General features: G+C 38.3%; 1 protein-coding gene across 2 annotated transcripts in view; it reads right to left on the reverse strand.

Annotated features, from left to right (window-relative positions):
• CCSER1 (coiled-coil serine rich protein 1) overlaps positions 1-17,336 on the reverse strand; it is a 690,264-nt gene that overhangs the window by 559,026 nt on the left and 113,902 nt on the right. For both annotated transcript variants that reach the window (XM_061993283.1, XM_061993284.1), the window contains exon 4: positions 2,656-2,749. In XM_061993283.1, the coding sequence (XP_061849267.1) occupies positions 2,656-2,749 (94 nt within the window). The remainder of the gene's footprint in view (positions 1-2,655; positions 2,750-17,336) is intronic.

Genomic DNA, 17,336 nt, shown 5'->3' on the forward strand with positions numbered 1-17,336 from the left:
TCTATTCATAAGTGGTCACTAAAATGATCAATACAATTATTTTGTTAAATTACTATTACAATGTAAACTTCAGAAGAAAGTCAAAGAGACATCCTGACCCTGGCAAATACACAGCAGCTAAAATGAGAAACTACTCTAAATCGGGTCTTAAGTAACAAGTCTAAAAATCCAGAGCTCCTAATGGCAGTTTGAAGACTTTTGCAATTTACCATTAACTAGCCCATCAACTGTATTTACACACCATGGTACTACACTTTAGAATTGCTATGTTTCAGTAATACAGCTTGCTGCATACAGTCTCTTGACCAAGAAATAGTTTGTGATCAAAGTCAAAGATGTGATGCTAGCCCTTGCATGCAAGTAATTTGTGATTTTAGAGAGATTCATAGGCTCATAAAGAACAGGAATTTGCCTGATTTATTAGTTATCCCTCCATAACAACCAAAGAAAAAACAGAACTATTTTCCAATGACACATCTTCATATTTCAACATGCTTTTTAAAATACTGGATGGAACTTCTCTTGGAACATTTCCCTTACAGTAATTCCCTACAAAATTCCTTATACAAGGCAAAAGTGGTGCACAAGTGAATCCTAACATGGCTCTAGGATTGATGCCTTGACCAAACAAATGCTATAATCTGTATGTAGGACATCAACAGTGTTTCTATCACACTACAAATAGTCATAGTAGTGCTAATAACTTTAATTTCCAGAGAGAATAATTTTTAAGGTTTCCATACAAAACCCAATCTTTCCTGTCATTTTTTTTACTCATAAACACATTGATTTTGATTACAGATCTAGAAGCACATGCATTAACTCTCAGTTGACTTCAGTACAATACATGTCAAATATACAGATCTTTTTCAAGTATTACAGAAACATAAGGATCTTGTTAGAAGCATTTAAAAAATGCTATAAAACTGCTTAAATATGTAAAGTTGACATAACACAAGGATGAATACAATATATGATGAACAGCATAGACTGCAGCTAGACTTACCACCGAACAATTAAATCAAAGAGCAAATACTAACAAGATAAACACCTTTGTGACTAAAGGCAATGTGTATACTGCAACGAGTCTGTCCACGGCTCAGAATAGAAATGGTCATCATTCTTCTAATGGCAGTAGCAATCCTTCTGTTTTAAAAACATCTCATTTGCTCTAGATAATGAGCCAAGAGTAGAATGATTATGTGTCACATCACATCTCCATCTTAATTACTTTTCTATCAAGTATAATGTCATTTAGGCATTATGATCTTAGCTGTTCCAGAAACCCCTATAAATCTTGGTAATAATGTACCGGATGTAACTTTTCCACCACGGTTAATTAAGTGCTTTACAAATATAAAAAAAGGAGGAAAAAACCAGATGAGGTCAAGTGCAACATGTTTGGGAAGTTTATTTACAGAAAATAGTTCTGTCAGTTAATTTGTTCCCAACAGGGAATGAACAAGTCTAAGCACTATGATTTCTCATAAAATGGAATGTTTGGTTTTGAAGCTTTTTGATCCACATTTCTTCACTCATGAATTCACTTTCTGTAACTGGTTAACAGCATTATTCAGTACTGGTTAGAAAGATATAAGTAGATATGCAAACAGGTTTTAAAAGCACAACACAATGGTTGAATTGAATTACGATAGAGATAATTCGGATATATTCACATATAACTACCATAGACAGAATACTTGAAACAGGAGCACAATTCAAGAAGATTTTCTGTAATCATTGCTAAATTTGCATCAAAGGAAGGACCAGAACTGAAGATGGTGTATGTCATCCAGCACACATCTCAAACTCCCCTTCTACACAACTCGGCATGGATGTGCACTCTAGGTACCTACATGGGTGTATGGAAAGCGTGGTCAGAAAACAGCAGGTAAAAGAGAAGGTGAGGATTACTCCTGCTTAGAAACACATCACTGCCATAACAGAGAATCACACCATAGTTCAAACTCAGAGCTCTACCTGTGGTCAAGTACAAATCTCATGTATGTTTTTAGCCTTTCTGAATACTGTGGAGCCAGCAGGACTTTCCCTGTTTGCAGACTAGGCCCTACCCAGTCCCACATTACAGTCAAGTGAACAAAGGATTCCCCACTGCAGGTACCACAACTTACCAAGACCTTGTGCAATCCTATTATAAAATCATTATGAACACACCATGAGTTGACCTTAGTTATTGCTATTAATCAAGACAGTGGAACAGCACCTTAACCAACCATGACAGAAAGGATCAAATTATAATCATGTCTCAAGTCAAACCTTCTTTATTTTTCTGACACATACAAAATGGGATAACAATTATATCAGCAATGGTCTTTTCTGTAACTGCCTGGGGTAGGCAGTGGTCATTTTAGGTATCTAGGAAACCAGATGAGTCTGCCTTTGGTGCTGGAATTCTTCTGTAGCTGTAAATATCACTTCCATTTCATAACTGACCATGCAAAGATCAAATGCAACATAAGAAGTATCTTTCTGTTAAATAGCAAACACATTTAGAAGTAACACTATGAAACGCAAACTGCTCTTTCCTTCCCAAGAAAATTACTTTTTAATTTCCAAGTAATTGTACTGAATACATTTAATACATCTTTCTAGAATAATAGCTAGCTGAAGATACACAGTATTTATCTGACTTACCAGAACGATGGTGATGTTGTTCTTCTAGGAACTCCAGGTCAAGCATTAAATCATCTTCATCCAACTCACAGGAACCCAAGTTATTCAAAACATCCTAAAAAAACACATTAAAAAAAAAAAAAAAAAGACAGCTGTGTTAACCAAACTGTTGTGCTCAAAATAATGAGCAATCAGATCTGGGAAATACATTTAAGCAGGAGCTACAGAAAAATTTCCATTAACACTGGATCAGTGAGAAATGTATGGAACATCTGTTTAAGTAGAAATGTACTTGTCACCCTTCTATTTTTACAGGATTTCAGATTTTTAACAAATAAAAATCACCTGGAAGTACAAGTAATGCCATTTCTAGAACTATATTCTTTGTACCAATCAATGATAGTTTTTTGTCTTTCCAAGTTTAATCATAACTTTTTACAAAGCATAAAAATGATATTTTTGGCACAATATAAAAACTATCAGTACTTATTTTTCATTAAATTTAGAAATTCTAAGCACTGTCCGACCTTAGCAATATACTCTGAAGAGAGATTTACTGTTCTATTTATCCAAGAGATAAAGAAACACAAATTTAGGACAAACAGGAAATTCAGGCATGAACAAACAGCTCATGAGTTTTTAAGTATTAAAGTGAGTGGCAAAGGCTTACGTGGACAGAGAAGAAAGTCTGACTGTGAAGTGTAACTTCATAGATCATCATTCCCTTTTGTGATTCATTTTGTTTGACAAGTTTTAACCACAGACAGGTAAGGCAAGTTAATACAATGCATACTCTAGCAAATCAAAAGGAGCTAGGGGGAGCTACAATCATAACAGCAGCTATTTGCACTATTATTTTTCCTTACAGGATTAGCTTCTCAGAAGATAAAGTGACTAGTTATATCTCAGGCAGGTATCCCTACTCTGTCAACTTTGAGTACAGCAATATCACTGTTTAGACTTCATTTGAGGTCATGAAATGACATCCAGTTCAGCATTCACAAAGCACTGCCTGGACAATCAATGCTTGCAACCAGACACAGGAATGACAATTGTCTCGGAAGAGACGTAGTGCCAACAGGGGACAAAGCCGCGTGCAAGGAGCTATGGCTGAAGACAATATCTCCTCTGCCATCCAAGGAGAAACAGCAGCAGGGAGAAGGCGACTCACACCACAACAGTTCACTTCTCTTGTTCAGGTTCCCATGCTCACCACGGGCAACTTTGGAGGTGATGCGGCAGCTGTTTTCTCTAAGCCCCTACCAACCTACAGTTGCTATAGTCAATGTATTAAAAAACATACCCATTCTCCATTTTCTTCCCACATATATTTTATTCTATGGTCATTTTTTTTAACCTTATAACATCATAATTTTCTTCAGTCACCGACATCTAATCAAAGACAGTAGACACACATTCTCTCTCTGTCATTATCAGCATCTTTGGAGAGTTATACACATTATTTTGTAATTTTATTCTAATTAACATGCAGTCCCTAGTAAACATGATGTTCAATGGCTTCTGTTTCTTCTTCATTTTCTATGCTGGTATCTTGAGGGAGATTCAGCACTGACAAATTTTGTTTTCCCGAGCAAGAGGATACAGATTTTTTTCTTAACAGTGCTTCTGTGTATTCACACATAGGTTGCCACCAGGGTCTGGCATTTTCTAGTGTTTTTCAGGGTCCTTTTACAGAAGTGACTGAGGTTCCTGTTTCATTACAGTACAGTGGTACTGCAACAGTATCCTGATTGTTGCTTGGAGATTGTTCAAGACTTTTGAGAACTTGAGGTCCAGTAAGCAACTTAATGAAACTGCAAGACTGAAGTGCTGACATGTTTGCAATTATTCAGTTCATTAATATCTCCGCCAGACATATATCTTGGTTGAAGACAGTACTCAAGTCACTTAACTTGGGTTATACACACAATGATATAAGCTTACTATGATGAACTTGAACATATTGAGTATATTTTAATCCGTAACATCTTTTGATCAAGATTTGCACCTATGCTCAGCAAACACACTGTTTTTTCCTGGAAAGCATTTTGTCACTGTGCTTCTTTTGACGAGTGTCTGGACAAACCAGTCACTGCTGACGCAGTTCAAACCAAGATGAGCTTTGGACAAGGGCATCAAAAAAATGCTCTTCATCATCACCTACGTTATATACAGATGCATATCTTAATAAGAACCTGTAACTCTACTTCACTGCTACTTTAGACTATATCAGGAAAGCTCTAAATCCAGGGAAATAATTTTTTTAAAGCTTTTTTCCCCTGACATAATAGCCCATGTCTCATTTGCATGTGATTATACGGTAGTCACTAAATTTTCAAAGATATGTTTAGAACTGCAAGTACAAAATTTTAAAAACTTGTTTTTTAAAAAAAATGCTTTGCCTTCTGCTTTGTTTTTCTTTCTCCCCATGGTGGCCTCTATACATATTTCTAATCATTTTCCTATGTGTTACTGTTCTTTACTATTTTCTGAACACAGATCTTCATATCTTGTTGGGTTTGGTTGTTGGGTTTTTTTCAGAATATAAGGATTCATGGCTCCCCATTGAAATGATGTGCGAAACATAGTTTATAAAATTCCTCTGACAAACACTCAAGTAGTGCATGTATACTTTGAGATCAATGCTTTTGTAAGAACACACAGAATACACACTCTGGAGAGAATAATTTGATTCTTTTGTAAAGTCGTATATATGACAATTCACTGTATATCTACTCAGGGTCATTGTATATCTGCTGGTGGAAAAGATCCGAATTAAATACTTATTTCAAGTCTGAAATGATTTCTAGAGATTGCCAAAGGATAGTACTTCATCAAAATTGTATTCAGCAAAGGAACATGGCATACAATCAGCATAAGAATGAAAACTGAGATATATGCAAGGAAAAAGAAAGACCTTGAGCTATTTAAAGTAAATGTTAACTCCTAGAACCGTACCTGAATAATTCATGGACATAATGAAGTCCTTCTCCTTCTGCACTCTCCCACACACTTCAAAGGGAAAATGAAAGTACGAGAAACCCAGCAAACAGAAAAACCTTTAAAAATACAGAATGTCTGCCATGAGCCTAAAAACTCTGTATCAAATGTAAAGCTTATGAATGTCTTTCATATACCAGAAGCAGCTTAAAAGCGTATTTTTAAACTCCAGAATAGCACCATTCAAAAAACATATTATTCCCTACTCAAATAAACCAGAGACTTTAGAAAGGAAAAAAAACAAACCTTGTAACACTTGGAAAAAATATTTTCTGTGGCTCATGTGTGGAAATCCATTTATATTACAAATTAACGTGCCCTTAAGAACCAAAGACAGCAAATTATCAGTGGAAGGAACTGTCTAACCACTGAACTCATATTCATCATGCTATTCTTCAATATATTTTTGCATGCACACTTTTGTCCGGGTAAGGGAAGCAAAGTATTTTCCCTCCTATTTGTGTTTCTGCCCTTTGAACTTTCTCTGCGCATTAAATCAATGCCTGCGATGATGCTCCTTTTGCCTGCACAATTATAACTAATGGACTCTCCTAAGAAGTCTTAACTGGAACTCACCCACACAAGGCTCACTCTGACACACAATCTGGTCAGCTCACCCATGCCACAGAAGAGTAATACAGCAAAGCCCAAGCCCCGCTGGGCAGCAGGAACAATAGCTGACTGTGTTCCCACCCAGTCAGGGTGTCAGTCAGGATCAGATGACAGTGGCAAGTGGCACTCACCTTCAGAAGTCCACAGGCAAAACAATTTGACCAAATTTCATGTTGAACAACATTCATCCTCCCAAAGTTCATCAGCTGTCCTGTCACTGGGACAGCATGCACAGGGATCATATGGTAGGGTACTTTTGATACCCAGAGGTCAATAGCCCAGATCCCACCTGAAACCTACCAGGGCTTCTCCTCCTACATAGCAGATGTAGATCTTGCCAGCTGCTCTTGGATACAGTTGCTGCTGTTAAATCATCCAAACACTACAACACTGCTGAGGATAACGTGTAGTTTGAAGCTAATGCTGGCAGCACTGATGACAGTGCAGTAGCATATTGTTGATGGTACAGTAGTGCAACCTGCCTCTAAGAGGGCACCTGTGAATCCCAATAGATTTGCCTTAGCAGGAGTAACCAAAGCTTCGCTTAGTATTTGCCTTGAACCAAGACATATGTGCACACTAAAATGGAGGGGCAATAGCCAGCATTTTTGCAAGAGGGCAATTCCACTAAAAGTAGAACTGGTAACAACATACAAGTATTTTATAAGACTGGTAAGCATAGGTATATAAATAACGTGCAACTCCAAAGACTCAAGCACAAAATGTTGGCACTAAAAAAATTGAAACCCGAGTCTGTGAACAAAAGAAAAAACAATATCATTTCAGACAGAGGCACTTTGCTGACTGCCATTCTTTCAAATAATTCTAGAGCACTTAGATTCACTTTTGCTGTAAACCGAATCAAGATAATTGGATTTTCAGTGTTCAAAATGAAAGAGGTGTATACTTTTTCCCTAGATCAATCTATAATTTCCTTAAAAGAATCCTAGAAAAAAAAATCTGTTAAGAAGGTACAAAAACAGAGTCAAAGAAATGCAATAAAGCTTAAAATGATCAAGTAAAATGTCCTTGAATAGACTTTTTCCCCCCTCACTCACACACATATGCTTTCCTCCCAGCAGTGAGATACATCTGCTACACATAATTTGCTTTGTGGATTAGTTAATGTTTTTACAGCTTTTGTAATAGGTAAAGCACTATGCAAGTGTTCTAAGGCAGTCATTATCATCATATAGCTTTGGGAAAGTTTCTACATTTCATGTGCCAGATTTTTCTGCCAAACAAAGCAAAAGCTCCTTGAGTATCCTGTATTTATACAGGATATAATTTAAACCATTCTGTGAAGCTGATTTGTATATACCTTAAAGATGCAAGTACAACAGGTTATTCAACACATGGATTGGTCAGCTAAATTTTTCCTAAACAATTCAAATTGTACACATAGCTTACAGCTAAACCTTTTGGAAATTAAAACTTTGGGAACTAGAAACTTCTGTCTGTGTCCTGACAGTACCCAAGTCAATGTTTCAGCCAACATTTAAAGGATCAGAAATTGCTTTATGACACCTAATTTATCTTCAATTTCATTTCTTTGAATTCAGGGGACACAAGAAGAACCACCTTGGCATTTATAATCTTGATAAACCACTACTACTCCTAAGAGACAAATAATAGCATTTTCTTTAAAGAATATTATTCTTCTGACAAACCACATCAGAACAATTCTCCTTCTGCCACAATCCAGCACAGGCCACATTCATCTGGCAGAGAGCACTGAACTCAAGCCCATTTTCCCAAACAAGACTACCATTGTTTAGCATGGGTTTTCAGTATTTCTGAAAAGCAATACAGGAAAAGGTATGTGTAATGGTACCAACTTTAAGAATTGATTCTTCTTGCAAATAAACTCTCTCCAAAATGTCTCATTGCTAGATGTATCATCTATACTGTTGGAGTAAACATTTTTGGATGCTCAATGAAGATAAAATCATGCTAAACCCATGAAACACATTATTTCTAAGAAAGACTAATAACTTGCAGCATATGAAAAATTCTAAACTGACGTAGACTTATGATTAAATAAATAAAATACTTTTGTCTAGTGACAGGAAAATTTAATACTTTTTCCCTCCCAATATTATTATAAGACAGTTCAAGGCTGAATCTTTTGTTTCTAATTCTAATTTGTAGCCTGTAACATTGGTGATAAATCACTAAAAAGTGAGCCCTGTAAATGAAACCACAAGTGACCCTTTACTGTAGCATCGTTAATGTAATATCATAATAGATATGCTATTGCTAATATTATTTGAATTCTTTCTGTTTCCATGGTAACTTTGGCCTACGGCTGCTCTGGTAAACAGAGTTTTAAATCATCCTTTGAGAAAGGCTTCTGCTCAAATGTCATTTTTCCACTAGTGCATACTTTTCTCTACTTTCTTGGTTTTCTTTTTTTTTAAAGAAAAGCTGTAATGGAAATTACTGATCCAGAAGATCAATTTTTTTTGTTATTGTAGTTGAATGGGCAGTGAAGTGGGAACTTGAAGGAGAAAAGCAACCTGTAACAAGCTTTGACTAACATCAACAACACAAAATATAACATTCCATGCTGGAGAGGTATCTAAATCCCACAGAGACTGAGAAATAACAACCACCTGCTGGAAATTCTGTAATGCATATATTTTACAACCTTTGCTACTTCTTCCTTGTACTTTCAAAATTCTTTGATTTTTATTACTGCTTCAAAGCCAAAAGAAGCAGCTAAAGATTACTGCCTTTGCAAAGCAATGAACTCACAGTCCATTTTCATTACAACATAACGCATAGTAACGTTAATAGCATCACAGACTGTCACTTGCTGGCAGGACATCCGATCCATCTGTAACATAAGCCAATATCGCCATTTGTAAATCAAACATGTTGGGTTTATCAGATGAGGAAAAAGGGTAATAGGTGATGGATTCTAACCAGTGAAAGTTCAAATAATAATGTCACATAAAACATACATTATAAATAAACACACACATATGTAGCACAAATCATTTTATACACATACTGAAGAGATTGGATCAGTGCCCAATTCTTCAGGATAAAATATTATTCTGAAGAACTATGTGCTGGATTTGCCACAAAGCAAAGCACAGCACCTGTTCTTCACTCTGCTTACAGGTCTTTAACCCCCAGTTCTGTTTCCACTGTGTGGCTTTGCAGTTTAAATGGCATCTGCAGTATTTATTTGACAATTCCCATTATTTCTATATATTTAACAGAAATAAAGTGTACATAATAAAGAATAGGAAAGAAATAGCACTTTTTTGTTTAAGAGAACAATGAATGAAAATACACACTTAATAAGCAAGTTACTTGTTAAAGGTTCTATGGTTTGCCATTAAATATCATTCATCAAGTCACAGAATTCTTCATCCTGAGCATGTGACAAGTCACAAGTCTGCTACGTAAACAAACAGGGATAGACAGCTTATTACACTGACAAGTCAAACCTCAGACAGTCAGGAAAGACTTAGCTCTGCTAGAAAGTACTCCAAAGACTGTTTTCACTGATCAGCATTTATGCATCTTCAGTATAGAGAGCAATTGAAACTCTTTAAGGGCATGGTGACACTGTCAGAAACCTTCTCAAATCCTTACCAAAAAAAGACTGTGTTTATAATGATTTTCACTTGCCATTAATTCCCAACTGTCTAATTTAGTACCGTAGAAAGCAGTCCTCCCAACACGAATTGGAATAAATGTTTAATAGTCTAATGTGCTCCAGTTTGGGGGTTCTCCTTTCATCAAGTCAATGCTCTCATATTTTAATGGCTAGGTGCTCAGGGCACACTGTTAAAAAGCCTAAAATAAGCTTCCTGGTCAAAAGTCTAAGCTTAAAAAAAATCAACACCACATAAGTTACAAGGTAGGTTTCTTTAGAAGAGGATAGCAGTATTTACAGGTGCAGCCGAAATAATGCTACTGTTCCATTTCCACTCTAAACTGGCAACACCACAAAAATCCAGACTTGCCCAGTGCTAAGGACAGTTTTTTATCCCATAATATGAATAAGCCAGATGATTATGGGCTAAGCTTCAGAAGAGCAATCACAATAAACTCATACAGTAAATACTTACCATGAAATGTTATTTGGTATATAATGACACATAAACTTAATTCTCAAATTTATGATGAAAAGAACCTGGAGACTTAAATGAGACCAGTCTTCAATGTCTATGTAGTCAAAACCTTACAGAATAAACTGAAGTATAACACAGTAAATATTTACTGTCTTAGAGATGGCAGGTTGTCATTATTATCAAACATTTACTAGAATGAGGAAGCACTCATACTATACTTTTGAGTATGGTACTCATAGCAACACCACATTTTGTCTTAGGCCTTGATTTTCACTGAGATTCAAACCTCACTTCAGACAATAGGTTCTAGTAACACACTTTACAAGGATTAGCAGACATGTTCAGCGATCCAAACATGTTCTTTCTTGGACAATATCCCTATTTTTAAGATGCCTTTCTGAATGTAAACATCTTCTGTAGCTGCTGTTGTTTTTAAATGTAGGTTAAAAGAAAGTACAGAGGTAAAGAGGTTTTAGAAAACTACAGTAGAATATACATAAAGATTAGATATCATTGTATAAGCTAAGCAAAACTATTTGATCAAGTATCAAAGCCCATTATCTCTTACTGTTGTTCCACAAAGTGGAGTTCAATATCCAGTGTGCAATATACTACGCTACACATAAAGTTGAGTGCTACACAAAGATGAGTGCTAGGTGGCAATTCCACAAAGCCAGCACACCACACAAAAGAACTTTCACATATTTACCCTCCTACTGGATTAACAAAATACTGCCAAAATTTACACTCCTGGGTTTGTCATTACCATTCCTTCCACTACCAGTTAGTTCTACTGGAATTAGCCTCACCCACTCTGTAAATTAGCATGTGTGTCACTCACGGGATTCAGGGTGCAGGTCTCTCTGGTCTTGACTTGAGTCAGTGGTTGTGATCTACCCCTGATGCCTTTAACTTTCTCCCACTTAACACAGATGTTTGCTGACTGCATGCTAATTAGGCATTATCCAGCCCTTGGCACCTTCTGAGACAGGAGGGTCTCTCTTTATCAGTCTCTAGCTCCAAAGATACAATGAAGCTCACGTAATGAAGGTGTTGATTCCTGGTCATTCCCACCAAAATGGTGGTACCATAGCCTTGGCATTAACTCCTTCTTCTAACTGCCAGAGCCTGTTGCCCAAGATACATAGCTCCTTATCCTTGCTTAAAGGGAAATTTCATTCCCTTTAAGTCCATCACCTGGCATCCATCCAAGTCCCTGTAGCCACACTCCTGGGATTTAATATTAAGCCAGAAGCAGGTGGGAGATGGTGCCCTAAGGCCAGGGTTGTTTTGAAGAAGAGCAGGCCACATGTGTGGTGCCTGTGTGCACTGAGCAGACATCAGCTCCAAAGGTGTGAGCAGCCAGTGTGAGAGTGCATAGGGGGTGCTCCAAGCTCAAGGGGCCTGGTGATGCACATGCCTAAAGAACTTCTCCTGTTGTGCTGGCCTTTCTTCCTTAGCCTGTCTCCTGGGTGGACAGAAGCCAGTAGTGCCATGACTCCACAGGCCCTAAGCAGGTCCCTAGCCTAGCCCTGGTAGGAGAGGAAGTGCCAGCACAGTACACAGGCTGTAGGGGGCACTGTGTACCACCCACTCAGGGGAGAGGCTGTGTGCCAGAGTCCCTGCATCAAGCCTGGCCATGGGTCTGGGCCTTCCCACTCCTCCTCCAGTGGGGCCACAGCTCTATTTTCCCCCTGCTTCATAGCAATCAAGTGCATCTGCAGTCAGTTTGCAGGTGACACCAAGTTCGGTGGAAGTGTTGATCTACTTAAAGGCAGGAAGGGTCTTCAAAAAGATCTGATCAGGCTAGAGCAATGGGCCAAGGTCCTGCACTTGGGCCATAACAACCCCATGCAACACTACAGGCTTGGGGGAGTGTGATAAAGCCAGCACACGTAAGTGCTATTCTGGTGTTCAATACTACACAGTGCTATTGTTCCCAACTCTGTAGTGGAAATGTGTATATACTTTTACAAGTTACTACCCTACTTTCCTGAAGAATAAGGTCGGTGTCATTGCATTGTCTTAAGTAGAAACTTTTATTATTCTTTTCAAAGGAAATTTTGAACATCTTTACCAATATTATTTGAACTGGTCCGAAAAGGGACAATCTGTGAAAGGCAAAATGTGGAAGTTAAGCAACAGGAGGTATTTGGATGGCGGAGCAAGATTGAAGCACGCATCTGCTATGAGCAAAAGTGCTGTACAAACTCACACTTTACAACAGTAGGTGAGATATACCCTTTCTGCCTTGACTGTGAGAAGTTTTAGCTGAACCATACGTCCTTCTTTGATACTGACATTGATTCGTCTGTCCCAAGATATAAATTCCCTTGCAACTCAGATTTCCCTAGTTCCAGTGCTCATAAAACTCATTTGCTTGCTGCACAATCAAATAACAAATATTCTATGATTACTTTCCATGTATTAATTAATACAGACCAACTCATCATTCTGTTTCTTTAAGAAGAGAAATCACAGGCAGATAAAATTACTCTAAAGAGATGGCTACACTGTTAGGATGAGAACAGAGTCATTTCAGAGTCATTCCTCCCTTATTCAGCTATTCCTGGCAGTTGCTGAATTTTATTGTATCATAACTTGAGCAAATGTCCACACATTGGAACTGAGTAAAAAGAGAGAGATGGAGTTCTTAATTTGCCAGAGGTTCTTAAAGAGGTTTGCCTGTGCTGCCATAGTAGCTGCTAAACTCCTGAGTCCATCCTTAGAATTCCTGAAACATTGAGTATGTACCAGCATAATCATAGGTAGCCTGCTATTTCTAACAGAAGACATTTTTCTTCTTTAAATTTGTATTCACTGCAGCCAGGTGATCATCCCAAACTGTTAGAGAACTATATGCAAATTATGTACTCAGAGATTTTCTGAGTTAAAGGTCAGGTGTAAATGCTATAGTTGTATTATTTATAGATGTGTGATAATTGAAACCAACTGAGGAACAGGCACACCTCTTCAATACAAATACATACATAGTACACCAGCTCATCTGCTTCAGCAGCACCCATCACCACACACACACACAATTTCAGGATCTTCCTCCCTGCTTTGACTCACTCCTGAACTGAGCCTATTCAAAGGTCAATTAATGGGTAATAAAAGGTTTAAGGAGGGGTCCTATCTGAGAGATCAACAGTTAAACTATCGCTTTAGCCTCCTAAAATAGCTGTGCCACATGGACACCAGCTCCATTGCCCAACTGGCAGAGATTTAGTAGTGCAAGAAGCAGTCATTTGAAAGTGCTGGGTTGGAACACTGAAAAGACAAAACAAACCATACTTGCTTACAATTATAAGCACTTTGAACTAATTACAGTTTTCATCTGTTCTTTTAAGGGATGAGAAAGGAAACAAACATTCTTAATTTTTCTTCTACAGATATCTACCTGGACAGCATTTCATCACAGATGTGATGAACTCACACAGCTCTCAGCTCCAGTCCTCCACTTTTGCCCCAAGACAAGTGCCTTCTACACTGAAAACAATTTGACAATGTGCACTTCTTCAAGATGAAGATTCAGACTATCCACAAAAGAATGAACTGCAAAGGTGTAATGAGTTTGCTGTCTTCCTTTCCCTCAGGCTCCACAGGAGGGTAGACTGCAGTATTTGACAATACCGTGTTGTGTTGGGTTTGTGCGGAGCCGTTTCTGGCAACGGGGAAGAGCCTGTAATGATGGATTCTGTGAGAAGTTGCTTGAAACCTCCCTCTGCTCGAAGTCAGACCCCCAACTCTCGGGCTGAGCTAATTTGGCACCTTCATGATCACTTTGAAGAGGAAGCCATAAGAGGAGGGTTTCATGGAAGTAGTAGAAGTGCTTCGATGAGAGAAAAGCAACCATGAAAGATCCCCAAGGCCAGTGAGGGAAGAGAGGAGGAGGTGTGCTGGATCAGAGACTCCCCTGCATCCCATGGTGAGATGGCAGCTGTACCCTGCAACCTGAGGGGGCTAACGGTGGAGCTGATATCTGCCAGCAGCTCATGGAGGAGCCCATGCCAGAGGTGGTGACTATGCCCGGAGGGGCTGTGAATTTGAGGGAGGGTGGCGTTGGAGCAGAATGTGCCTGCAGTTGTGCTGCTACAGAGGAGACGCACACTGGAGGAGTTTGTGAGGAGCTGCAGCCTCAGGGAAGGATTCACACCAGAGAGGTTAGGAACTGTATCTCATGGGAGAGACCTCATGTTGGTGCACAGGAAGAATGTAAGGAGTCTTCCTTCTCTGTGGATAGACAATCTGTGAAGGACTGACCGCATCTCTCATTTCCTGTGCCACTGAGAAGGGAGGAGGTAGAGATACAGTGAGCAGGGAAGAGGAGTGGGAAAGGAGATGTTAAGGGCCGGTTGTATTTTCTCTTCATCCTTCTCTGGTTTTACTTTGTCTGTTCTATTTCTAGTTGGTAGTAGATTAAACTGTTATTATTTTCTTCCCTAAGTTGAGTAGTCAAGTCTGTTTTGCCTAAACAATAATTGGCAGTGAGCTCTCCCTGCCTTTATCTTGATGCACAAGGTCCTCAGTTATGTTTTCTCTTCCCATCTCTACAGAAGTGGTGGAGGGTGAACAAGTAGCTGGGCTTAAACCATGACAGGTCTATCAATGACAGCTTGATATTCTGATTCCTAGGAAAAAGTCCAGTGTAATCTATGAGAATGTAATCATCAAATGTTAAAAAATTTAATTTTGTGTGCAAAAATGCATGTCAGAGTGTTCTTCAGGTACCATCGAAGAACAGAGTAATAACTGTTAGGATTTTCAGCACGCTATATACAACAGTAAAACAAGCACAAAAAAAATCTTATGCTATTTTATAAGGTTACATTAATAGATCCGGGGTTTGTGGGCCATAAAAATCCAGGATTCAGACTGATATCTTTGAATATTTCTCAGTGGAAGATTTGCTAACATGCTCCACTAACTGTATGGGTTGAGGTAAGTGTCCAAGGAAAAGCAGATTTCATGCCTTTTGAAAAAAAAGAAGGCGATAACCTGCTTTTACTCAATGACGTGTCACCTTAAAAAAGACATTTGCCAGGGAATCTGAGCTGATATAGGATTTGCTTTTTTATGTAGCTTGCAAAAGTCTTCTGACTTATTAAAACTAATATTAAACTTGTATCTTTATCTGTTTAAATATGAAGAGAAAAATTTGACACCTGACTGTACTTTATTTCTTTGAGTTTGGCAATGATATAAACTGGAGGGACTCAAACATTACTTCTGAAAGGCAGCATAACCTAAAGGAAGATTTGACTGAGAAACTGTGGGTTTTGATACACTTTCTGCACTTTCTGCTTCATTACAGCACGTAATTTCTTCAACCTGAAGGTACATCTCCACTCCTACTCCATGTCTGTCTAGCTTATTCAAATAGTAAGTCTCGGAATAAGCAACTCTGTATGTGATTTTTTTTCCACTCACATTCAGCAGGAGATTCGGCAGTGACAGCTGAGATCACCAATCCCATCTCTCTGTTCCACTCTTCTTCTACTTTACTACAACCTTATGAGGACACGTGGAACAAGTATTCAGTTTTGAACTTCAACAAGTTACCACTGGAAGTATTATAATAAATTTCTTTGAGATAATTTATCTTAATAGTCTGTAATGGTTTTGTGACCCAGGAGCAGTCACACATCATATTCTGCTTTCCTAGCCAGAAAATAAGTGAGATGGAAAATGCAGAGCTGTAACTGCCTCAGCCATAATAGCCTCTTTCATTTGCAGCATCCTATGCCTATGCAGAACACTAAGCGTGTCTTTCAATCAACATCTTTATGCCAGTGTTGTATACTAAAATCAAAATAACAACAAATCACTGCACTATCAACGAAAATTCACAAAACACCTTTACCTTTTTTTCCTGCATGGTTTCATGTCACATGAGATTTAGCTCTTTCATTTGTGTACAACGTCTGTGTGCTATTATCCTTTTCTCAAATGTCTTGAGACAATTTTTAGTAAAAAGGAAACCAAGCCTGTTACATAATAATATAGTAGGATTTTATTTTCCCTTTCATATAGTACTTGCATTACTATCGATCAACAGCTTTGAACAACCAGATATCCTAATTTTGCAACTCAAAAAGCTGTGTGTTTCTTTTCCAGCCTCTTGTTGCTTACAAAGGCAGAGTGAAAATGGCCAGAACTGGCTTGTCCATCTCTCCACTCAAAGCATTTCTCCATGTCACAAAGAGAACTGCTTGGCTTACCAGCTGTCCAGCACCTTTAGGCATCTCTTCCCCTTAAGTCACACCACACAACTCTCAAGCTGAAGCTTGATGCCTGACCCTCCACTGCTCCAGCATAAGGATTTGACTTGCCATGGTAACTTATTTGTCAGGCTTCTTTACTGCTGTGCGATCTCAGTTACTTCCAATCCCAAGGACAACAAGCTTCCAGTTTCACATCATTGCAGGTTTGCTGCTCTGACAATGGCATCATCAGAAACAAAAGCTCAAAGAGGCTTCTTTCTCACAGGCCTTACCTGCTGAGAAACCAGCACTCTTCGCTTACTTTCCTCCTCACACCACTACACATTTTTTCTGTGCTGCAGCATAGCATGCTTATCCTAAATGCTTCCAAAATATTATCACACTGTTATTTGTATAAAATAAGGAAAACATAATTTACATTTTAATCAAAAGGCTTAGCTATTGTACTACATAAGAAACTCAGCAGCCTTCTGCTCCAGGCACGCTTTACATCAGCGTTCATCGTTACAAAGAAGCCTACTGCCACCGAGTGGCTAAGAGGAAAACCAGCTTTGTTAGTGAAATAAACCAGCTCTGCAGAAAGCCTGTAGATCCTCATTTTGATGCACTTCCCAAAACAACAGCTTTTACTTTCATTTGGTGGGCTGTTATGTTAAGAAAATTAGGTAATCAAAAATTAATTTCTAGGCACAACAATCAACAAGCATGTTCCCGGACCTCTGAAAGAGACAAGTGGTGTATTGATACTACAGCATAATTGCCTTCAATTTTT

Source organism: Colius striatus, chromosome 3 (assembly GCF_028858725.1).
Source record: "Colius striatus isolate bColStr4 chromosome 3, bColStr4.1.hap1, whole genome shotgun sequence".
In the NCBI taxonomy this organism is placed as follows: domain Eukaryota; kingdom Metazoa; phylum Chordata; class Aves; order Coliiformes; family Coliidae; genus Colius; species Colius striatus.